This window comes from Pogoniulus pusillus, chromosome 3 (genome assembly GCF_015220805.1).
Source record: "Pogoniulus pusillus isolate bPogPus1 chromosome 3, bPogPus1.pri, whole genome shotgun sequence".
NCBI lineage: Eukaryota > Metazoa > Chordata > Aves > Piciformes > Lybiidae > Pogoniulus > Pogoniulus pusillus.
The window spans coordinates 8,784,706-8,808,584 of NC_087266.1; the positions used below are offsets into that span (position 1 = coordinate 8,784,706).

A 23,879-nucleotide genomic window follows, 5' to 3' on the forward strand; every position below is an offset into this window, starting at 1 on the left:
TGTGCTGTTGATGACAGCAGTGCAAAGCCTTTTAGTACAAGGTGACTCTAGCAATATCTTTTAAAGTAAAATAAATTAACATTTTATAACTTCTTTTTTTTTTATTATTAATGATGGCGACATCGATGCCTGCTGTGAAATGAAACCTCACATTTTTTCAAAGGCCTTTTATTAGTAGAAAAGCAACTTGGAAAGCCATCAAGAAAGAGCAAGGCAGGGAAAGTGTTCAAAAATATAGTTTAGTCACTCTACCAGAGATAATATCAATATTGTTAGGATAAGCAAATTCTCAGTTGAAAGAAATTGCCTAGAGTGGCAATTAAAAAGCTCTTGTGACGCTTGTTCTTTGTTTATGCAATGGATGTAAATGTAACACATTAAAATCAGTATCTGAGCGCATTAAAACTTCACATTTGAAGGTATTAAAACTCCAAAACCCACTTTCAGCCTACGACTTGCAAGACTCCTAAGTAACGAGTGATTGGACAAGAGGAAAAAAGCCTCAGGTTACACCAGGAAAGGTTTAGGTTGGATGTGACTGAGTTGGAAGGCAGATGTGACTGAGATGGAGGGCAGAAGGGCTCTGCAGCGGGACCTTGACCGCCTGGACAGATGGGCAGAGTCCAGTGGGATGGGGTTCAATAGCTCCAAGTGCAGGGTGCTGCACTTTGGCCACAACAACCCCATGCAGAGATACAGGCTGGGGTCGGAGTGGCTGAGAGCAGCCAGACAGAGAGGGATCTGGGGGTGCTGATTGATACCCACCTGAACATGAGCCAGCAGTGTGCCCAGGTGGCCAAGAGAGCCAGTGGCATCCTGGCCTGCATCAGGAATGGTGTGGTCAGCAGGAGCAGGGAGGTCATTCTGCCCCTGTACTCTGCACTGGTTAGACCTCACCTTGAGTCCTGTGTTCAGTTCTGGGCCCCCCAGTTTAGGAGGGACACTGAGATGCTTGAGCATGTCCAGAGAAGGGCGACGAGGCTGGTGAGAGGCCTTGAGCACAGCCCTACGAGGAGAGGCTGAGGGAGCTGGGATTGGTTAGCTTGGAGAAGAGGAGGCTCAGGGGAGACCTTATTGCTGTCTACAACTACCTGAGGGGAGGTTGTGGCCAGGAGGGGGTTGCTCTCTTCTCTCAGGTGGCCAGCACCAGAACAAGAGGACACAACCTCAGGCTGCACCAGGGGAGATTTAGGCTGGAGGTGAGGAGAAATTTCTTCACTGAGAGAGTCATTGGACACTGGAATGGGCTGCCCAGGGAGGTGGTGGAGTCGCCGTCCCTGGGGCAGTTCAAGGCAAGGTTGGACGTGGCACTTGGTGCCATGGTCTAGCCTTGAGCTCTGTGGTAAAGGGTTGGACTTGATGATCTGTGAGGTCTCTTCCAACCCTGATGATACTGTGGTACTGTGATACTGTGATTAGGCAAAACTTCTTCACTGAAAAGGTTGTAAACCACTGGAACAGGCTTCCCAGGGAAGCAGTGGAGTCACTGCGCCTACAGGTATTTAAAAGACATAGAGATGTGCTGAGGGACATGGTTTAGTGTTGAATTGGCAGCATTAGGTTAACAGTAGGACTTGATGGTCTGAAAGGTCTCTTCCAACCCAAACGCTTCTATGATTCTGTGATTCTTTGATTAAATATTTGCAATGTGGCACTGACCATATAAGGGAAATAAAACTGCCCCTTTGTGTGGTTTGACCAAAAGGTTATGCATGTATTGCCCTATCTTCCAGGCCCTAGTAAGTGAGTTTCTAGATTTATTAGGCTCATTTGAAAGCCACCAGGTCTGATCTCTCTCGCTTGATACAAATCTTATTACAGTCTACAACTACCTGAAAGGGCATTGTAGCCAGGTGGGGGGTGGCCTCTTCTCCCAGGTAACCAGCACTAGAACAAGGGGACACAGTCTCAAGTTGTGCCAAGGTAGGTATAGGCTGGATATTAGGAAGAAGTTCGTCACAGAGAGAGTGATTTCCCATTGGAATGGGCTGCCCAGGGAGGTGGTGGAGTCACCGTCCCTGGGGGTCTTCAAGAAAAGACTGGATGAGGCACTTAGTGCCATGGTCTAGTTGATTGGATAGGGCAGGGTGCTAGGTTGGACTGGATGATGTTGGAGGTCTCTTCCAACCTGGTTGATTCTATGATTCTATGATTCTAAATAGTTCCTTGCAGAAATTTATACTAAAAAAAAGTACTTAAGCTGGAATAAGAGAAGATTTTTTTTTCTCATTTTCAGCTGAGAAACATCAATTATTAACAAGGCTGGCCAGATAAACATAACATTTGGAATAAAACAAATACATTTTTGAAAACACTTAGAATATTACATCTGTCTTTGTTACAATTTTCTTCTGTTCTGTCTTGCCACACCGACCCAGCAGATGGCAATATTCACTTGAAAGTCACAAATGCTAACTCTGTCTTCTGCAGTGGAAATTATCAGTCTTTGATTCTAGCAGAATATATAAAGTACATAAAAACGTCTGTCTTTACACATATTGCTGCCCAATTCATATTAGTTTAGAAACAGATGCTGGCTGTTTTAAGATTGCAGAGACATGTCTGATATAATTTTGTAACTCTTGCACATAATATGTACTTTTTTTTTTGTTCTTCTTGTTTCAAATGTGCTCAGTGTCATAACCAGGATTGCTACCTCTAAAAGATGTTCCTAGCAATAGTGGATACTGAATTAGTGCTGTGGAATAAAATCAGAGTGATTAAGCTTGCCATTCACCTAGCCTCTGATCTTACTAGTGTCCCTGAAGTGCCCTCCAGAAGAGCTGACCTCCATTTCTTTGGAAAAAAATCTGCATTTTGCATAAATTACCACCCTACTACTCAGTAAGTGCCCTTGCTAAGATGTTGTCTCTTCTACGTGCAGAATAAACAAACTGGGGTCAGGCAGTGATTTTGAAGCTTACTTTCAGCGGCTGGGAATTGCATCAGGCAGAGTCCGATATACCAAGAATAGGGTAAGTCTTCCAGACTGCTTGGAGAAGTTTGATTGTGATAAAACCAGTCATGTTTTAACAGCATTTATTTATGAGTCATGAAAAAGCTTCAAAGAATCTCTAAGTGGTTCATGCATTAGTGCCATTTCTTGACTTAGCGAGAAACCTAAAGGTGTGGAGAATAAAATACGTTGCAGTGGTGTGTATATTCTATGGGTTGTCAAGGTCACTGAAAGGCAACCACACAATCTCATTGGAGATGCATATTTCATTCCACCATACAATTAGTAGACCTCTTAATATATAAATCTCCCTTCATTGTCTTCAGGACAATGTATTCTGGAGAAGAGGAGGCTCAGGGGTGATCTTATTACTGTCTACAACTACCTGAAGGGGCATTGTAGCCAGGTGGGGGGTGGCCTCTTCTCCCAGGCAACCAGCAATAGAACAAGGGGACACAGTCTCAAGTTGTGCCAGGGTAGGTATAGGCTGGATATTAGGAAGAAGTTCTTCACAGAGAGAGTGATTTCCCATTGGGATGGGCTGCCCAGGGAGGTGGTGGAGGCACCGTCCCTGGGGGTCTTCAAGAAAAGACTGGCTGAGGCACTTAGTGCCATGGTCTAGTTGATTGGATAGGGCTGGGTGCTAGGTTGGACTGGATGATCTTGGAGGTCTCTTCCAACCTGGTTGATTCTATGATTCTATGATTCTAACTACACAAGATAAAACGGAGCCATGATCGAGAACTACCCCAGATCATTTTCACCTTTAGTGAAGGCATTCTCTGTACAGTGGAAGTGAAGGCAGGTCTGTGTAGACAGAGAGAAGGAAGCCATCTCACTTCATCTTGTGCAGCAAGCCATGGATTCAGGTTCATAGAATCATAGAATCAACCAGGTTGGAAGAGACCTCCAAGATCATCCAAGCCAACCTGGCACCCAGCCCTAGCCAGTCAACTAGACCATGGCACTAAGTGCCTCATGCAGGCTTTGCTTGAACACCTCCAGGGACGGTGACTCCACCACCTCCCTGGGCAGCCCGTTCCAATGCCAATCACTCTCTCTGGCAAGAACTTCCTCCTAACATCCAGCCTAGACTTCCCCCAGCACAACTTGAGACTGTGTCCCCTTGTTCTGTTGCTGGTTGCCTAGAAGAAGAGTCCAACCCCCACCTGGCTACAACCTCCCTTCAGGTAGTTGTAGACAGCAATGAGGTCACCCCTGAGCCTCCTCTTCTCCAGGCTAAACAACCACAGCTCCCTCAGCCTCTCCTCATAGGGTTTCTGTTCCAGGCCCCTCACCATCTTTGTCACCCTTCTCTGGACACGTTCCAGCACCTCAACATCTCTCTTGAATTAAGGGGCCCAGAACTGGACACAGTACTCAAGATGTGGCCTGACCAGTGTTGAGTACAGGGTTGTTGCAGTTTCTCATAATGAACACACAAAAACTGAAGCAAATTGTGTTTCTCAGCAAATAGCTTTTCTGATCTGGAGGATGTGTAACGCATCATAGTCATTAAGTGATCAATAGATTCCTTAGCTGCCATCAGAACACAGGGCACTGACAAATTTCCTTCTTCTTTTTCAGAAAGCAGACAAATTCAGCAATTACCCTGTTTATCACACTGTGTATGAGACCTTTGAGTTAGTGGAAAAATTTTATGACCCCACCTTCAAGAAACAGCTAACAATTGCCCAGTTACGAGGCAAACTGGTTTATGAACTGGCAGATTCCCAGGTCATTCCATTTGACTGCAGACATTATGGAGAAGCCTTAAAACAACATAGCAATAGGATTTACAAACTGGCCAAGAAACACGAAGAACAGATGAAACTGTACAAAGTATCATTTGGTGAGTAGTAGCCACAGGGCTGTTTCTGGAGTGGAGAAATAAGAATCATGATGGGACACGTTTTATCTGTTACACCTCTGAGACCGAATTCTTCCCTTGTTTCAACTCTGCCTTAACAAAGAGCCTCTACTTTTTTCCCTTTCTCTTCAGATAACACAGGCTTAACACATTATCCTCTAGATGAGAGTGACAATTTTCATGCATATTATTAATTATAGGTGTTAGTACAGTGCCCATGAGCAATCAGGGACCTCAAATGCAGAAGGAGCTCTGCGGTGAAGGGTTGGACTTGATGATCTGTGAGGTCTCTTCCAATCCTAATAATACTGTGATACTGTGTGATACTGTGAAGGAAAAGATGTCTCAGCCTGCTTCTCATTTTCTTGCCTAAAAAAGAAGACAAGTTTAAATGTTTGTAGCAACTGCCTGGAACTTGAGAGACACAGGTGCCCCATTTGTCCTCAGCCAAAGACCTCACTTGACCCTGGGAAACTTGCTCACCATCTGTCCGTGCCTGGCTACCACTTTTAGGCCACAGAAGCACTTCTCTACCTCTTCTGCATAAGCACATCCATTTGCTGCGTGCTTGAACACGTTGCAAAGCAGCATATAAAACAGGCCTGGAGCAACAAAGTGGTCTGGATCAGAGGCTAGCATAATGTCTGCAGTAATTTTCCTTCTCTCCCTCTCTCTTATTTTCTCATTCACAGAATGAAAGAATCACAGAATGTCAGAGCAGGATCACCTAGAGCAGATGTGATGGTTTGGGTGTTCCCTGCCCCACCACATTTTGGAAATCACCCAGACTAGACTCAGCTGGCTCAGGAAATTGAATGAAGCTTATATTTACAGCTAGCACAATATAGAAGCAGATATTTACAGTATATACAGTTATAGACAGAAATAGACAAGTCAAAAGGTAATACAGAAACACAACAGCCCTCCCAGAAACCTGAGTCCCCAGGAGGGGCTCCCAACCATCCTTCCACCTTCTCCTACCCCTCTCAACCTCCCCCCAGTCCTAGGGAAGAATGGAGGTTCGGCCAGGGGGTTAGGAAGCAAAGTGGATTAATCAGAGAGATGGCAGAGAGGCTAGAGGGAGAAATGCAGCTCAGGCAATGCCCCAAGAAGTGCCTTATCTATGTTTGGATTCTTGTTCTTATACCTCTCAGCAAGCCTGTGAGTGAAGTAGACATCACCCTTGTTTTCCTTTCACAGCCTGTAATCTAGTTCTTCTCACCAAAACAGTCTAGCTAGCTTCAAACTAGCACAGCAGATCACACAGGAATGCACCCAGGCAGGTCCTGAATATCTCCAGAGAGGGAGACTCCACAACCCACCCTGGGCAGCCTGTTCCTGTCGCCCTCACAGGGAAACAATTCCTCCTCATGTTTACATGAAACTTCCTATGCCTCAGCTTCCAGCCACTGCCCCTTGTCATGCCTTTGGGCATCACTGAGCAGAGCCTGGCTCCATCCTCCTGGGACTCATCCTTTACATTTTAGAAACATTGCCGAGGTCACCTCTCAGTCTCCTCTTCTCCAACCTACAGAGCCCCAGCCCCAGCAGCCTCTCCTTGTAGAGAACCCCTTGTGTTTCTGCATCAAGAAGGATTTTTCCATCAATCCTAATTCACTTGCTATTTGATGGACCTGTGGTTTAGAGCTCTGTGTGGAGGTGCACTACCCTTCTGGGTTTTGTCAAATATTAGAAGTAACTGAAATTGAATCTTCATTTGGGGGAAACTTCAAATAGTGGTTTAGGTGAAAAGTTCTTGGCTGTTTTAAAAGACACTCCTTTGTGTAAAAAGGCCACGAGGGACAGAGGAAGCCTTGTGTGATGGATCATTTTGTCTGAGATTTTGCATAACACAAGGATTTATTTCACTATGTTCCTGTGCTTACTGCAGTGTGTCTCGTAAGGAAGCATAAAATCTGAAATATCTTTCTGCAGTAATAGATCATCCACCAAAATTTTGTATTAAGTCTTATGTTTTCATTGCTTATGTTTGGGATATTTTCTCATTTCAGATTAGATGTCGCCTAAACTACCCTCTGACTAAAGTGTCTGTTTTTGTTCCTAGATTCTAGAAGCAATCATTCTCTTTAATTTTGTCTCTCCCAAATATAGAATCATAGAATCAACCAGGTTGGAAGAGACCTCCAAGATTATCCAGTCCAAACTATCACCCAGCTCTACCACTTTACCCTTTCCTTAATAACTTTGAAGATGTGTCCCTTTGCCTTTTATTTTATAAATCAAGTCTTTATAAAACAAATCCAGTCTTTCAATTATTTTTATAACTCTGCTCTAATGTCTGAGCAGTTTTAAGTTAGAATCATAGAATCAACCAGGTTGGAAGAGACCTCCAAGATCATCCAGTCCAGCCTAGCACCCAGCCCTGTCCAATCAATTAGACCATGACAATAAGTGCCTCATCCAAGTGAACACCTCCAGGGATGGCAACTCCACCACCTCCCTGGGCAGCCCATTCCAATGCCAATCACTATCTCTGACAACAACTTCCTCCTAACACCCAGCCTAATCCTCCCCTGGCACAACTTGAGACTCTGTCCCCTTGTTCTGTTGCTGCTTGCCTGGCAGAAGAGACCAACTCCCACCTGGCTACAGCTTCCCTTCAGGTAGTCATAGACAGCAATGAGGTCACTCTTGAGCCTACTCTTGTCCAGGCTCAAGAACCCCAGCTCCCTCAGCCTCTCCTCACAGGGCTGTGCTCCAGACCCCTCACTAGCTTCATTGCCCTTCTCTGGACACATTCCAGAGTTGGAATGTGTAAGTTGCAGCGCAAGAGGTTCTGCCTCAACACAAGGGGGAACTTCTTTACTGGAAGGGTCCCAGAGCACTGGAACAGGCTTCCCAGAGAGGCTGTGGAGTCTCCTTCTCTGGAGACTTTCAAGGCCTGTCTGGATGTGTTCCTCTGTGATCTGTGTTAGATGGTATTGTCCTGCTCTGGCAGGGGGTTTGGACGTTATGATCTCCTTGGGTCTCTTCCAACCCCTAATATCCTGTGATCCTGTGATCTCAACATCTCTTTTGAATTGAGGAGCCCAGATCTGGACACAGTTCACTTCACAGTTGAAGTTATTCCATGAATGAAACTATACTTCAGAATTGTTTGTTTATTCTGTGGTACCAGAGTACATTAAAATATATAGGCAGTTTCCTCAATACTGTGCCAATTAAAATTAATTTCACTCAGTATTTTCAGAGAGTTGCCTACTGACAAAACACTGAGTGTCTGAAAATTGTTAATGAGGCCTGAATAAATCATGTAGTTGTCCTTCAGAATAATAGGTGAAGGGTTTTTTTTTGCCTTTGGAATCACATTTCAGCTGTTCCTCTGCAACAAGGAAGGCTGGAAATTTGGGTCTTTTTTCATACCATACATATATTTCCTATCAGGAACTAAAGTTTGCAGGGGGCAAGGGGGAAAAATGCTATGATATTTTCTGAAACTCCCAGCACTGACAACACTGAATATCTAGTGAGCATGATCACAAATTCTTTCATGTATTTTCAGATGATCTTTCTTGTTTTTCTCTTAAATCCCCTGCTACTGCTTCTGAAATATCAACTGTTGCTGTGATATGGAGATGATGTCAGCAGGGCAGAACTCTGCCTTCTGGCAGACTTAGAATCATAGAATCAACCAGGTTGGAAGAGACCTCCAAGATCATCCAGTCCAACCTAGCACCCAGCCCTATCCAGTCAACTAGAACATGGCACCAAGTGCCTCATCCAGTCTTTGCTTGAACACCTCCAGGGAGGGTGACTCCACCATTTCCCTGGGCAGCCCATTCCAATGGCAAATCACTCTCTCTGGCAACAACTTCCTCCTAATATGCAGCTTATTCTTACAGCTATTGCCATGATTGTGGACAAGTGCAAATTCTCACCCTCCCAAGGTGATGTGGGTCTGTCTGTATTGCAGTTTGTAAACAGCTTGCATGCATAAAATCTGTGCCTCTAATTATATTACCCAAACAAAAATATTAATATAAGAAGAAGCAAGTGTAGGCTGGTGATGAGTAAATAAGTTTGCTGGAAACAGACATGCAAACAAGACTGCGGAGGACCTCTCAGTAGGAGTCTTGTGGACACTAAATAGTGTGATAAATCTATCTGCAGAAAGCCTATCACACTAAAATGATGTGACAAATTTATAAATAGTGAAGAGCCACAGCTGCCAGTGAAGGGCTGGGTTTAGGAGATGACCTAATTGTATGCCCCATATTCCTCTGTGATGAAAGAGACATTACTCTGGGCAAAATGTATGTTGTAAATCTTCCTCCTTTGTAAATGACTTGAGTTTTGGTAAGGCCAGAAATTCTTTTCCTCATAATATTTCCCTCTTACTCTCCAAAGATAAATGTATAAATGGATACTTTTCCCAGGTCTGTATTAAATAGACTCTTCCACAGGAAAATCCACAGCTGATAGTCATCAAATGAAAGACCTGCTGCTTTGTTGTGCCACATAGCTTGGATATGCTGCCAGGGACAGAGGCAGGAAAAAGCAATTGCCTTACTGGCCAGCCTGCCTGCTCATAGTCAGGCATAGCAGGCAAACGGAGGGGGTTGAGCAGCAGCACTGGCTGGAGGCATGCAGGGTGATGGCAAAGACATGCTGTGGTTCTAGTGCACATGCAGAGCAAGTGTGAGACTTAGCTACTTTAACTTACCTTTCCTATCCCTGCCTCCCTGAACAGTAGTGCCTTTAGCGCCTCACCTAATACTATTCAAAATACATATCACACTCTTCTGTTATGATGTGAATAGGACATAATGTTCCAAGAGGGAAATCCTGCTGTCCTGCTGGCATTTTTGATGTAAGCCAGACTTTTCCTGCCTAAATGCTGCAAAGAATCCCTTTGTTAAAGAGGCAACTGCAGAGTTCTCTGTTAGCAATGCCAGCCACTTTTTCCCTCACCAGGCAGAAGGAAGATGTGGAAGCTTTATCTAGCATTCTGCTGCACTGTTGGCCTTGCTGCACAAGGTCTTTTCCTCTTACTGCTAGTAGTGCATCTCTGTAAAACCTGCACTAGGGAAATGAATGAATTATGGAAAACCAGCAGAATTAATGCAATTTTATCAACCAAACAAATGTAGACTTTCTATCACTGGGCAACTGAAAGGTATATTGAATTCTGCAGATGCTCTGAAGTTGCTCCCAAAGTCTTTCCTTTTCTAGATTCTCTTTTTTCTGCTGTGGTGAACTTCTCAAAGGCTGCTGCTGAATTTCACAGGAGACTTGAAGAAGTCAACAAGAAAGAGTAAGTATGAAAAACATAATTAAAAAATAATGTGTGTCTGTCTTAGCTAGCCAGAGTGGCAGCCCTTCCTCCCCACAGGCTACACAAGGACTCTCTCTGGTTAGTGTCAAACAGGGTCCTTGAACACTGAGACAGACACTACCTGCTAAGATTAATTCTGCTTCCCATGATGAACAGTGTCAGCTACAGAAGTTATTACTAGTATCAAATTGTCATTAAATTATTGTAATATATGGAAAGGCAAGTAGCAGTGTAGGTTAAAGTTGTACTGAGCTCCGTATTTAGTCACCTACACTGGCATGTTGTTGTTGATGCCAGAATTTGAACTTCCAGCACACCTTAAGGAGGCAGGATGGTGCTTCAGAATATCTAATATATCCATATAATGCTTGCAAACCTAAGCACCTTATAGGACTCATGACCTCTGAGTGCAGTGGCTAAGGGCCAGGTTCTCCTGGGCACTCATAGAATCAACCAGGTTGGAAGAGACCTCCAAGATCAGCCAGTCCAACCTAGCAGCCAGCCCTACCCAGTCAACTAGACCATGGCACTAAGTGCCTCAGCCAGGCTTCTCCTGAACATTTCCAGGGATGGTGACTCCACCACCTCCCTGGGCAGCCCATTCCAATGGCAGTGTGGTACCAGATAGTTTAGACAACTGAATCCCATCCTTACTATGTTACTGTATCCATCAGAGCAGCAGTTTGGCTTATGGGTGACACCTGACTTGGCTTAGGGGTGGAAGCCAAAATCTAGCTATCTTCATCTTGGTCTACATCTCATACTTCTTTTCCCTTCTGTAAAATGGGAATTCTATAGTGCCATTTAATACTAAGGAAGTATCTGACACTCTCAGAAAGTCTCCCATTTTATTTTGCACAGTATGAAATGGCTGGGTGATAGGTTGGACTGGATAATCTTGGAGGTCTCTTCCAATCTGGTTGATTCTTCTCTCTCTTCTCCTCCTCCTCCTCTTCTCCCTCTCTTCTTCTTCTGTTCTTCTTGGAGTGTTCAAGGCTACTTTGGATGAGGCTTTGAGAAATCTCTTCTAGTGGGAGGTGTCCCTGCCTATGGCAGGAGGTTTGAAGTAGATGATCTTTGAGGTCCATTCCAATCTAACCATTCAATGATTCTATGAAATCTTGTAGTCAAGTTTTCTAACAGGGAAATCCCAGTGCATTGATGCAGCATTTATGGAACACCTCCATTTGCAAAACCTCACCTGTCAAACTGTAGACCACCTTCATGATCATTTTTTTTTCTGTCTAAAGAAGAGGAAAAGTGTTCAAATGACATTGGGAAGTCATGTTTCTTCCTTGTGTGAAATGTCTCTGTCTCCATTTTCTGCAGCCCCATTGCAGTGCGAATCATGAACGATCAGCTGATGTTTCTGGAGCGAGCTTTCATTGATCCTCTTGGCTTACCAGGAAGGAAATTCTACAGGTGAAGCAACAAGTCTCTTGACCAGCTGTCTAAGGCACTGTTTTTCTGCAGGTGAACCCCACTCTGAGTAACTGACCAGTTTAACTGCTGTGTAGGCCTCATAAGGGAATCACAGCTCAACAAATTAAGGTACAACCCAGTGAGTGGTGGAATACTTTTATAATCCTCTAAGGAGAGCTTCTTGGCTACACCACTCTTATGGTGCCAAATTCCTTTTCTTAGATCTGTTTTTATTATCCATCATAATCCACAACTTTTACATGCAGGTCTGTAGTATCCCTTCTCTTGCCACTTGCTTTTTGAAACCTGTACAAAGTAAGAATCGAGCAAAGAACCAACTGTGCTGAAAAGAAAGGAGAAACAAGGGTAGAGTAAAAGGAAGAAGAGGATGACAGCAGAAATATAGTGAAGGTGATGTGAAGACAGAAGACAGAGTTTGGAGAGAAAGAGATAATTGAACACAGAATAGATAAAGGCCAGTAACCTGCATTGCAGGGTTCCCATAGAATCAACCAGGTTGGAAGAGACCTCCAAGATCATCCAGTCCAAACTAGCACCCAGCCCTAGCCAGTCAACTAGACCATGGCACTAAGTGCCTCATCCAGTCTTTGCTTGAACACCTCCAGGGATGGTGACTCCACCACCTCCCTGGGCAGCCCATTCCAATGCCAATCACTCTCTCTGGCAACAACTTCCTCCTAACATCCAGCCTAGACCTCTCCCAGCACAACTTGAGACTGTGTCCCCTTGTTCTGTTGCTGGTTGCCTTGGAGAAGACACCAACCCCCACCTGGCTACAGCCTCCCTTCAAGTAGTTGTAGACAGCAATGAGGTCACCCCGAGCCTCCTCTTCTCCAGGCTAAACACCCCCAGCTCCCTCAGCCTCTCCTCATAGGGATTGTGTTCCAGGCCTCTCACCAGCTTTGTCACCCTTCTCTGGACATGTTCCATCACCTCAACATCTCTCTTGAATTGAGGGGCCCAGAACTGGACATAATACTCAAGGTGTAGCCTGACCAGTGCTGAGTGGAGGGGAAGAATAACCTCCCTTGTCCTACTGGCCACACTGTTCCTGATCCAGGCCAGGTTGCCATTGGCTCCCTTGGCCACCTGGGCACACTGCTGGCTCATCTTCAGCTACTATCCAGCAGTACCCCCAGGTCCCTTTCTTCCTGGCTGCTCTCCAGCCGCTCTGTCCCCAGCTTGTACCAGCTTTGGCTGCTGCTACAATTGCTCCTATTAGTTTAAACCTTTAACTTGTTATTCTTGACATTTTCCCTCCACAAGTCCATGGGTGCAGAGAAACACAATGTTGGTGCACCACAATAACCTTCACAGGAACCCAGGACACGTATTGGGAACATTTGACAAAAAGCAAGCTTCCAGTGTCAGGTGTCAGACTGCCTCCTTTTACTCACCAGATCTCCCTTTTCCCAGCTGCTGGATATATCTGACTCACTGATTGATGGATTTCACACCAAGTCAGAAGTCCCTCAGGCAGGTGGAATTATGACTCACACTTCCATCCTCCTAGGATAAACTGTTGTTCACACTTCTGGAAGAATGAGATGGTTGTTTTCTGCAGTTCTTTTTGAGTGTTAGGTAACATTTAGAGCTGTCTGCATTTGTTGTCTTAGATTTGCTCGCTTGCATTTATTAATAGAGCTTTAGTGTTTATTTTGATTTGGGATGACTCTCTCACATACTACAAATGTGCTTTGATACTTTATAAGAAAAAAAAGAAATTAAAAAAGTGGACCTGCCATTATTCACACCAAAAAATAATCCATTATGATCACCTCTCTGATGACTTCATGCTCATTCTCCCACAGATGTTTTTCCCTCTTTTCACATTCCTCTACCAGATCTGCTGACCATCATTCAGCTGCTTAGTTATTTTTTGAGCTTTCTGTCTCACTTCTCCTTAGACAGCCATAACTAGTTTTATTTCTCATTCCAGAGTGCCACATTAGTTCAACACTTTTATGGAGCTCTCATTTAAAAACAAAACAAAGCAAACCCAAGGTGGTTTAATTCCTAATTAGACAAATGCATCACCTCTTCCCAAGGAGAAGGCTACTTGTCCTTAATTCATGCCCTTTCCTACAGATTTTGCCCTTGGGGCTGCTTCTACCTGCCCTTTTAAGAACAGGTCCAGCTAGATTTTTTTGTGTATTTAGTAAGTTGTGCTCTTCATGGGATTCATTACTGCTTTATGTAGCACACATACTGTTCCCTGTAATGAACACATACCCCATTAATGGCTACTTTTATTTAGTATGACTACATTCTTTTCCTTCTTTTCCCACAGACACATCATCTTCGCTCCAAGCAGTCACAACAAGTATGCTGGAGAGTCCTTCCCAGGGATCTATGATGCCATGTTTGATATTGAAAGCAAAGCAGCTCAACAGGAAGCCTGGGAAGAAGTGAAGAGGCAGATTTCTGTTGCAGCCTTCACTGTGCAGGCAGCAGCAGGGACGTTGAAAGAGGTAGCATAGGGTGATGTCTTCTAAAAGCTCAGTCAAACAGCAGAGTTTGAAATGCAGAGTCACCAATCTACTGCAGTGACCCAGTCTCTCCTGACTGCCTGCTGTATCTGAGTATTCAACCTTCTCAATGTATGCAAGTCTGCTGGTAAGATGAAGATAAGCTACTCTACTCCTGAGCTAGAAATTGGCTTCTCTGATACCGACAATACTGTAGCCTTAAGAACAACCCTAGATGGAAGTAAATTTGAGGGGGAATGGGGAGAATGTGGAGAAGGAAGAATCAGTTCCCAATCAGAGTTTTCTGAAAGCTCTGAAAATTTTAGGAGCTGTGATTCTGAATGTACAACTACAAAAGCAGTTATTAAGCTACTTGTAAACCTTGTCTGTAGCAGTGATCAATAGCACACAATTCAAGAGAAAATATAAAACTCTCCTCAGCCCAGGCATTTTTCTTGTTCTGATAATTACTTTTATAATATAAGACACCAAAGGCATCTGTATTTCAGAATCCATTCTGCAGAACTGGTGAGTGCTTATTACACTGACTGGCTTTGTTTTTTTAACTGAAAAAAAAAATCAAATACTGGCCCTCCTGCTGATTGCTCAAGCAGTGTGAACAAGTAATTATGTGCAAAAATCCAGAAGCATTTTCTTGGAGAATAAGCATCCATCTCTCTGAAAGTCCCTGTGCACCTCCCTCCTTTATTTGAACTTTGCAAAGGAAAGATTTTGGGAGTTAACCAGAGCCTGACTTCCCTGCTGCTGCTGGCACATTCAGTAGCCTCAAACCCCTGGCAGCTTTTGTTCCTATTTTCTTTTCACAGGAGATCTCTTTCACACAGATGAAAGCTAAGGGAGCTGAAGGACATTGTCACTTATTAGCATTGAGCTTGAGGTTATTCTGTCTTCAGATAAGACCTGAAGAAAGTTTCCCATCAGAAGCTACTTCCGTGTTTAAAGAGAAACTGAAATGCATGAGAAAAGTATCTGTACAAAACTGTTTAATTTGTTACAAAATTGATGATTACTTAATTTGCCCTTTAAATGCACTTCTTATCTACGTGCTTTATGACTAATAAAATTGCTAGAATTTTATTAAATCACATTCCAGTTTGTCTGAGCTGATAATAACCAATTTCTTGTCTTATGTAAAATATACTACAATTTTCCTCACAACCATAAATTGCACCAGGTAGTGAGAATAAAATCCTTTCTGTTTTATGGGGAATAGAACAGATGTGCTGCTAAAAAAGATGGAACTAGAGACACAGGACAATTAGTAGGCTACAGGAGGAATTGTTCTCATCTCAAATGCCTTGAATTCAGACAAAGGAACCAGAAATTCCTATCGTTCAGTCCTTTGGGAAGCTGTTTTTTAGGGGGTATGTGGTGTCAAGAAGAAAGATGAAGGACTGTGTACCTGTGGTTGTTGTGCTCATGATTTACTGCTAAACTGCTTTCCACAAATCAAGCCTTAGGCACATGAGGAGGAAATTACACTTCCACAGTCCAAGCTTTACTTCTTATGTGGGAAAAAGCAGTGCTTAACTGACCGTGACAGCATGCACATAAGAATCATGAATGGTCAGCATTGATGACACCAGAACAGTGACTGCATTTTTGTTGTTCTCTAGTTCTGTCTGAGGCTACTCATAGTTTCTGAGTTGTTCATTTCCACACCTGTAGCCTAAGGTGTTGCTGAAGCATTTGATACCCTTTGATACCCTGGCACTGTTTTCTTTTCCTTTTCCTGAATGGCTCACTCCTCCTGCTCCATCATGCCTCTATGTTACCTGCAATGGGCAGTAATTGAATGCGAGTAACTAAGGCAACTCAGTTTCTGGGTTGTTCATTTCCACACCTGTAGCCTAAGGTGTTGCTGAAGCATTTGATACCTTTGGATACCCTGGCACTTGTCTCCTTTCATTTTCCTGAATGGCCCACTCCTCCTGCTCCATCATGCCTCTATATTAACTGCAGTGGGCAGTAATTGAATGTGCCCTCAGGAAGGGTTTTGATATCTGGACGGTGGGGAAAAGCCATTAGTGCCTCATCCTTGTGAACAGTAGAATAACTACTGGCTTCAGATCTGACAGTGGTTGCTACCACAGTATCATCAGAGGACAAGGCAAACTAGGAATTTCCACATAAAAAGGGGAATACCTCCTTCATTTACAGAAATCTCTTTAATAGCAACAACCAGTGAAGAAATGCTTCACCAGTGAATGCACTTTTTTATTTATGGTTAGCCTTTGAAGTTCTGTGCCATTACCTTGCTCCTGAAAAGAATGTATTATCTCTTCTTGTTTCTCTGAACAGTTTGAAGCTGCACGAATAAATTACACCTTGCATCAGCTGAATGCACAGCTGGCATCGATTGCTTTGTGCCTCTCCTCAGCTTAATTGATAACTCTGTCTGAATGTACAATTCATCATGACCAGCTACATCCTTAGAAGTATACAAAATAGGTTAACTCTTATTTCCTTTCCTCTCAAGTTCTGCTGAGGGTGATATGCAAACCCTTATAAATAAGAGAAGCAAACTGCTTATACATGGCTGATATGGATATCCATAAAGTCCCAAGTTCTTGGTATCAAAAGGATCAGTGACTCAGAGCTGAGATTCCCCTCTTTGCTTTAGTCAATAGTATCTCCTTTCCTGTAGATGGGCAACCAAGCAATTGTGGCTGTGTCCCAGCCCAAAGGCTGCTGTATTTGTGTAGCTCTGCCTGTCCATAATTTCAAAGCATGTGGGGATTTTTCAGGCTCTCCTTGCCAAGAGATAACACCACATCGCCTGCTGTGTCCTTCCCTAACTCTGTTTGTAAAGTTCGTTCACTCAGCTGAAGCAATCTGTGAACTGTGCAGCTGGGCAAAGCACACCCTTTGGCCTAGAGCGAGGCCAAGAAACAACTTGTCAAAATTAAATGTGGATGAGCCACATATCGCTTGGATATTTCATTTTAAAATTGTCTCTTTAGCAAATCAGCTCCAAAGGGACTGTGCCAAGAAGTTTATTTCAGATTCTCTTGGTATGTCTTTGGAAAGGTGTGATGGTTTGGGCTCTTACCCGCCCCCCCACACTTTTGAATTTGCCCCAGCTAACTCAGACGGCCTCTGGGAATATAAATGAAGCTATTTATTTTACAGCAGCAAATATACAAGCAGCTATTTACAATATATACAGTTATATACAGTTATATACAGAAATATACAAAGGATAAACAATACAGAAGCACAACTCCCCTCCCAGAAACCTGAGTCCCCAGGAGGGGCTCTCAAACCACCCCAACACCTCCCCTTGCCCACTCAACCTTACCCCAGTTCTCAGGAAGAAGAGAGGTGCAGCCAAGAGGTTAGGGAGCAAGGTCAGTGGGAGCAAGGTTAATGAGATGTGACCAGGTCTGAAGGCAAAGGCAGAAGGAAAAACCAATATGGAGAATGTTTACTTCTTCTTCCCAGAGGTCTCAGCGTGACTGTGAGCAAAGGAGACACAATTGTTTTTCATTTCACTGCCCATTATCTACTTCTTTTACCAAAACATTCTAGCTTGCTTCAAACTAGCACAAAAGGAATCATAGAATCAACCAGGTTGGAAGAGAGCTCCAAGGTCAGCCAGTCTAAACTAGCACCCAGCCCTAGCCAGTCAACTAGACCATGGCACTAAGTGCCTCAGCCAGTCTTTGTTTGAACACCACCAGGGATGGTGACTCCACCACCTCCCTGGGCAGCTCATTCCAATGCCAATCACTCTCTCTGGCAACAACTTCCTCCTAACATCCAGCCTATACTTCCCCCAGCACAACTTGAGACTGTGTCCCCTTGTTCTGTTGCTGGTTGCCTGGGAGAAGAGGTAGTTGCAGACAGCAATGAGGTCACCCCTGAGCCTCCTCTTCCCCTGGCTAAACACCCCCAGCTCCCTCAGCCTCTCCTCATAGGGTTTGTGTTCCAGGCCCCTCACCAGCTTTGTCACCCTTCTCTGGACACATTCCAGCACCTCAACATCACTCTTGAATTGAGGAACCCAGAACTGGACACAGTACTCAAGGTGTGGCCTGACCAGTGCTGAGTGGAGGGGAAGAATAACCTCCCACGCCCTACTGGCCACACTGTTCCTGATGCAGGCCAGGATGCCATTGGCTCTCTTGGCCACCTGGGCACACTGCTGGCTCATCTTCAGCCTACTATGCGCCAGTACCCCCAGGTCCCTTTCTTCCTGGTTGCTCTCCAGCCACTCTGTCCCCAGCCTGTAACGCTGCTTGGGGTTGTTGTGGCCAAAGTGCAGAACCCTGCATTCAGCCTTGTTCAGTCTCATCCCACTGGCCTCTGCCCATCCATCCAGCTGTAACACTTGATCGATTTAGTGATGGCTGGAGAGTGGAGATAACCTACACACTCCATTCTCCACTGCTTAAGCGATAAGCACAGTCCAGCTACAACTCATTTGTTTGCACCAAAAATTGGTAGGAATTTAAAAGAGTTATTCTGCTGTGTCTGTCAATAATTCAATAAATAGAAATAGGCTCACCTAAAAAATGCTTTGTAAAATCCTAAGACTAATAAAAACTCAAACCAATTCAAAATGCTTGAAGATTAAGTGTTTGGGATTAAGTGATGCCAGCACTTTTCTCAACACCCTGTAATTTGGCAGCCTTTTCTAAAGCTAACTTTTGCCTCAGGAGGCTGCCTTTTGTGGATCAATAAAATTAAAATTACTGTCTCCTAGTATCCTGATGACTGAAGTACAACAGCTCAAGAAGCTGTGTAACTCTTCTCAATACCTACAGAGTTTAGATATTAGAACAGGACATTTGGATTTGGCTGGGTTTTTGATTCATGTCAAGGTCAAATGCTTCACCTGATCTAAAATTGCTTTCCTTCACAGCAGTGGTTAAGGTAAAACACACTGTGTAACTCAGTATCTCTATTGGAGAAAAGGCATTGCAAGAGAAAGGTCCTAAAGCAGTCAATCAGCCCATTAAGCAGATGATCTCAATCATTACCAGTGCTGGGCCCAGTCCTGTTCAATATCTTTATCGATGATCTGGACAAGGGGATGAGTCCAGCATCAGTAAGTTTGCAGATGACACCAAGCTAGGGGCAGGTGTGGATCTGTTGGAGTGTAGGAGAGCCCTGCAGAGGGACCTAGACAGGCTGGATGGGTGGGCAGAGGCCAGTGGGATGAGATTGAACAAGGCCAAGTGCAGGGTTCTACACTTTGGCCACAACAAACCCAAGCAGTGCTACAGGCTGGGGACAGAGTGGCTGGAGAGCAGCCAGGAAGAAAGGGACCTGGATGGTAGCTAAAGATGAGCCAGATGAGGAAGTTCTTGACAGAGAGAGTGATTTCCCATTGGAATGGGCTGCCCAGGGAGGTGGTGGAGTCACCATCCCTGGAGTTGTTCAAAGAAAGTCTGGATGAGGCACTTAGTGCCATGGTCTAGTTGATTATATAGGGCTGGGTGCTAAGTTGGACTGAATGATCTTGGAGGTCTCTTCCAACTTGTTTGATTTTATGATTCTATGACTTTTCCATGGACCAAATTTCTATTATTCTGTACTTATTCTATTGATAACCTATAAAATAATCTTCACACATTCATACAGGTCCAGAGAATGTGAACTCCATGAACTGTGTAGTATCTTTTATTGGTGACAATACCATATAGTCCTGAGCTCATCCCATATCCCTAGGGACCCAGCTCAAAAACTCTTTCCATTTTGACAGCAAATGGCAATTGCTCTCAGAGTACTCTCAGTAACTTCATCTAAACCTTTTCTCCTTGATTTTCTTTTAAGAACACTTCTCTAAAGCAGAGGTATTGTAGCTACAGCTTCTCCCTACTATATGAGTAGCAAGAAAACTGTTTTTGATAGATGTTAGTTTCCCTTCTAAGTGTTCTCTTAGCATTATCTATGTGTTGGACCAGAGTTCAGATAGCTTCTGCCTGTGGAAGCTTAAGGATGTGACCAAAATTTACAGAGCCTGCTTAGAACAGTGGAATAGAATCATAGAATTGCTTCAATTGGAAAAGGCCTTTAAGATCATTGAGCCAAACCATCAATCATGTCTTGGCTAAACCATGCCCCTTTGCACTATATATCTGCATTTTTTAAACACCTCCAGGGGTGGGGATTCAGCCATGTCCCCAGGAAGCCTATTCCAGTGTTTGGAAACCCTTTCTCCTGGTACAACTTGAGGCCATTTCCTCTTGTCCTATCACTTACTGCTAGGGAGAAGAGACCATCGTCCACCTTGGTACAACCTCCTTTCTGGGAGTTCACAGAAAGGTTCAGGTTGAAAAAGACCCTCAGGATCATCAAGTCTAACTGATATACCTACTCTACAAGGTGCACCCTAAACCATATCCTCAAGCACCACATCCAAATGACTTATAAACACATCCAGGGTTGGTTACTCAACCACCTCCCTGGGCAGCACATTCCAATGCCTGGCCACTCTTTCCTAATATTTACTCTAAACCTACCCAGTCACAACCTGGAGTTATAGAGACTGATAAGGCCTTCAGTCAGCCTTTTCTTCTGCAGACTAAACAATCCCAGTTCCCTCAGCCACTCTTCATAATGTCTGTTCTTCAGACTCTTCACAAGCTTTGTTGCTCTTCTCTGGACACACTTCAGTATTTCAATGTCTTTCCTGTACTGAGTGGCCCAAATCTCAACACAGTACTCAAGGTGTGGCCTCACCAGTGCTGAGCACAGGGGCACAATCACTTCCCTGGTAATGCTTGTCACACTATTCTTGCTACATAGCAGGATGCTATTGGCCTCCATGGTTACCTGAGCACACATGCTGGTTCATATGCAGCTGGCTGCCAACCAATACCCCTCAGGTCTCTCTCTACTGGGCAGCTTTCCAGCCACTCTTCCCTAAGCCTGTAATACGGGGCTGTTGTGACCAAATGGACTGGATGATCTTGGAGGTCTCTTCCAACCTGGTTAATCATAGAATCAACCAGGTTGGAAGAGACCTCCAACATCATCCAGTCCAACCTAGCACCCAGCCCTAGCCAGTCAACTAGAACATGGCACTAAGTGCCTCAGCCAGTCTTTTCTTGAAGACCCCCAGGGACGGTGCCTCCACCACCTCCCTGGGCAGCCCATTCCAATGCCAATCACTCTCTCTCTGAAGAACTTCTTCCTAACATCCAGCCTATACCTACCCTGGCACAACATGAGACTGTGTCCCCTTGTTCTATTGCTGGTTGCCTGGGAGAAGAGGCCACCCCCCACCTGGCTACAATGCCCTTTCAGGTAGTTGTAGACAGCAATGAGGTCCCCCCTGAGCCTCCTCTTCTCTAGGCTAAACAGGCCCAGCTCCCTCAACCTCTCCTCATAGGATTTGTGCTCCAGGCCCCTCACCAGCTTTGTTGCCCTTCTCTGGACATGTTCCAGCACCTCAACATCCTTCTTGAATTGAGGGGCCCAGAACTGGACACAGTACTCAAGGTGTGGTCAGATCCAGCACTTGCTGCAAACTCATTTCAGCACTCACGAGAAGCATCTGCTGGTGTTCCCCACTGCAAATAGAATGATGGGCAAAATAGATTTGGGGGTAATTTAGTGTAAGATTTCCTAAACTATGGGCTTTACAACTTCCATGTGGTTTGGATCAGGTTCATATGAGTCCAAATTCACTTCCCCATTCCAAAGTTAAGAGACTGATTTCTACTGCCAATGCCTACTCCTACACAGGTAAAAACTGCTGAGCTTCAAACTCAGCATTGGAGTGTGCTCTTTGTTTTATTTGCATAACGACTTACAGGAAGATGGTGAGTAACAAATACAGATATACATAGAGCTTCTTGTGTTTTTCACATAACCCAGGAGAACAGAAGCAATGCAAGAAGGTAAAATATAGCATGAAACACCTGTTGTATAGCTCAGCATGGAAATGAAATGCTACTCACTTAACCAAGAGCCTTTGAACTGCTCACTAGAGGAGCCCTTACCTCTCCATTGGTTTTAATAGGCTGCCTAGGGAGATTATGTGCTTAAGATAGTAATTTAAATTTAGCTACCTAGAGTAAACATCACAGACTCCCCTTCTCCTCCCCAGAATAAATACTTCACATTGGCTTTAGACCATTTTATTTTGAAAAAGAACTGGTAGCACAAGAAAAAAAATGGTGAGGAAAGAAATGTTTCACTCACTCTTTAATGCAGTGGTTGGTAGGGGGTTGGGGTTTTTTTTTGTTCTTCTAGTAGTAGTGTGCTCAGGTGGCCAAGAGAGCCAATGGCATCCTGGCCTGCATCAGGAACAGTGTGGCCAGTAGGACAAGAGAGGTTATTCTGCCCCTGCACTCAACACTGGCCAGGCCACACCTTGAGTGGTGTGTCTGGTTCTGGGCCACTCAATTTAAGAGAGATATTGAGATACTGGAAAGTGTCCAGAGAAGGGCAATGAAGTTGGTGAGGGGCCTGGAGCACAACCCTGTGAGGAGAGGCTGAGGGAGCTGGGGTTGTTTAGCCTAGAGGAGGCTCAGGGGTGACCTCATTGCTGAGTACAACTACCTGAAGGGAGGTTGTAGGCAGGTGGGGGTTGGTCTCTTGTCCTTAGTATTCCATCTTACAATTTCCTTTCACTCTCCATGTTTGATGGTGACAACCTTTCCCTTACTGTCTTGTATCTTTCACTCTGCCTAAACAGCTCTGCTCTGCCACCACCATTTTCATCCCTGCCCCAGAGCCTAAATATCACCCAGAAAAGCTCAGCTCCAACAAGAATACACATCCAGCACCCGTGCATGCTATTGCACTGATCATTGGTGCTAACCCTAACTAAATGATCCTTCAGGGTCCCTTCCAGTCCCTGACAACCTGATTCTCCACCACATTTCACATTCCTAATGTAGCCCCTGCTCCTCCCTGCCCTTATCTGCTTACTTCTCACTCTGCCTGAAGAGCTCTTCTTCTCCACGACCATTTCTGCAGTTATCTCACAGCCTGAGGCAAGAGCCTCAAACAGCTAAAATACCCTGCAAAAGAAATCAGCTCCAGCAAGGACACACACCCAGCACCCGTGGATGATGTTGTACATTGCAATGGTTATGGAGCCTAACCCTAACAGCCGGGGGGCCACCACCAGGCCCCCCGGCCTTTGAAATCCTCCACCAATTCACCCAGTGCACACCATGGGCACTCACCAGGGACGCCAGGCGGAGGATCCCTTGGCCCACAATGGGCCTAACTTGGGGCTTCTGACCTTCTGGGGCAGAATATAAAGGGGAGTGGGCAGGGAGGGCAAAGTGGCTGCACCTGGGGTGGGAGGAGATTCCAGTAGCCAGCTAATAGCAAACGGCATCACCTGGTGGCAACACAGCTGATGTGTTACAATAGGAAATTAATTAAATGGTGATTAATTAATTACAAGCACAACAGATGATAACAATATCTGTCATCAAAGCTGATTACATTATGCCTAGATCAAATAGCACAATGAAGAGATGTATTTGAACAAATAATGCTGGCTAAGGCACATCCTTTAATTTACCTGCTGAAGGGGGCAATGCAATGACTGACAAAATATCCTCTGCATTAAAAGAGGAGGTGTTCAAAAAAAGCCTGGGTGAGGCACTTAGTGCCATGGTCTAGTTGACTGGCTAGGGCTGGGTGATAGGTTGGACTGGATGATCCTGGAGGTCTCTTCCAACCTGGTTGTTGATTCTATGATTCTGTGATTCTATCTTGCAACAGAAAAGCCCCTGAACGCCTGTCCAGCAGCCCTCACTGATGTGAAATCCTTTCCTTGTGTGGAAGAAGTCCTACTGTTCCTGTCTGTGTTGCCTAATAAAATATCAGGTAGCAGGTTTTAAAACAAAG

The 23,879-nt window shown here is 44.5% G+C and overlaps 1 protein-coding gene and 1 long non-coding RNA gene across 9 annotated transcripts in view; one reads left to right on the forward strand and one right to left on the reverse strand.

The window, feature by feature from the left end:
* Positions 1-15,141, forward strand: part of LOC135189431 (N-acetylated-alpha-linked acidic dipeptidase 2-like) — a 57,091-nt gene extending 41,950 nt beyond the window's left edge. For 4 of the 6 annotated variants that reach the window (XM_064169795.1, XM_064169812.1, XM_064169825.1 and 1 more), the window contains 5 exons: positions 2,885-2,975; positions 4,544-4,808; positions 10,020-10,101; positions 11,452-11,544; positions 13,856-15,141. In XM_064169795.1, the coding sequence (XP_064025865.1) occupies positions 2,885-2,975; positions 4,544-4,808; positions 10,020-10,101; positions 11,452-11,544; positions 13,856-14,045 (721 nt within the window). In that variant the 3' untranslated portion in view covers positions 14,046-15,141. Of the gene's footprint in view, positions 1-2,884; positions 2,976-4,543; positions 4,809-10,019; positions 10,102-11,451; positions 11,545-11,595; positions 11,674-13,855 lie in introns of all 6 variants that reach the window. The other 2 variants (XR_010308080.1, XM_064169804.1) reach the window with 2 other exon arrangements.
* LOC135189452 (uncharacterized) overlaps positions 1-23,259 on the reverse strand; it is a 29,979-nt gene extending 6,720 nt beyond the window's left edge. Inside the window, exons 1-2 of one of the 3 annotated variants that reach the window (XR_010308095.1) lie at positions 23,204-23,237; positions 11,324-11,366 (exon numbers count right to left, since the gene is read on the reverse strand). This is a non-coding gene — a long non-coding RNA (uncharacterized LOC135189452). Of the gene's footprint in view, positions 1-11,323; positions 11,459-23,203 lie in introns of those variants that run through there. The other 2 variants (XR_010308093.1, XR_010308094.1) reach the window with 2 other exon arrangements.
* Positions 23,260-23,879: the final 620 nt, after the last annotated feature.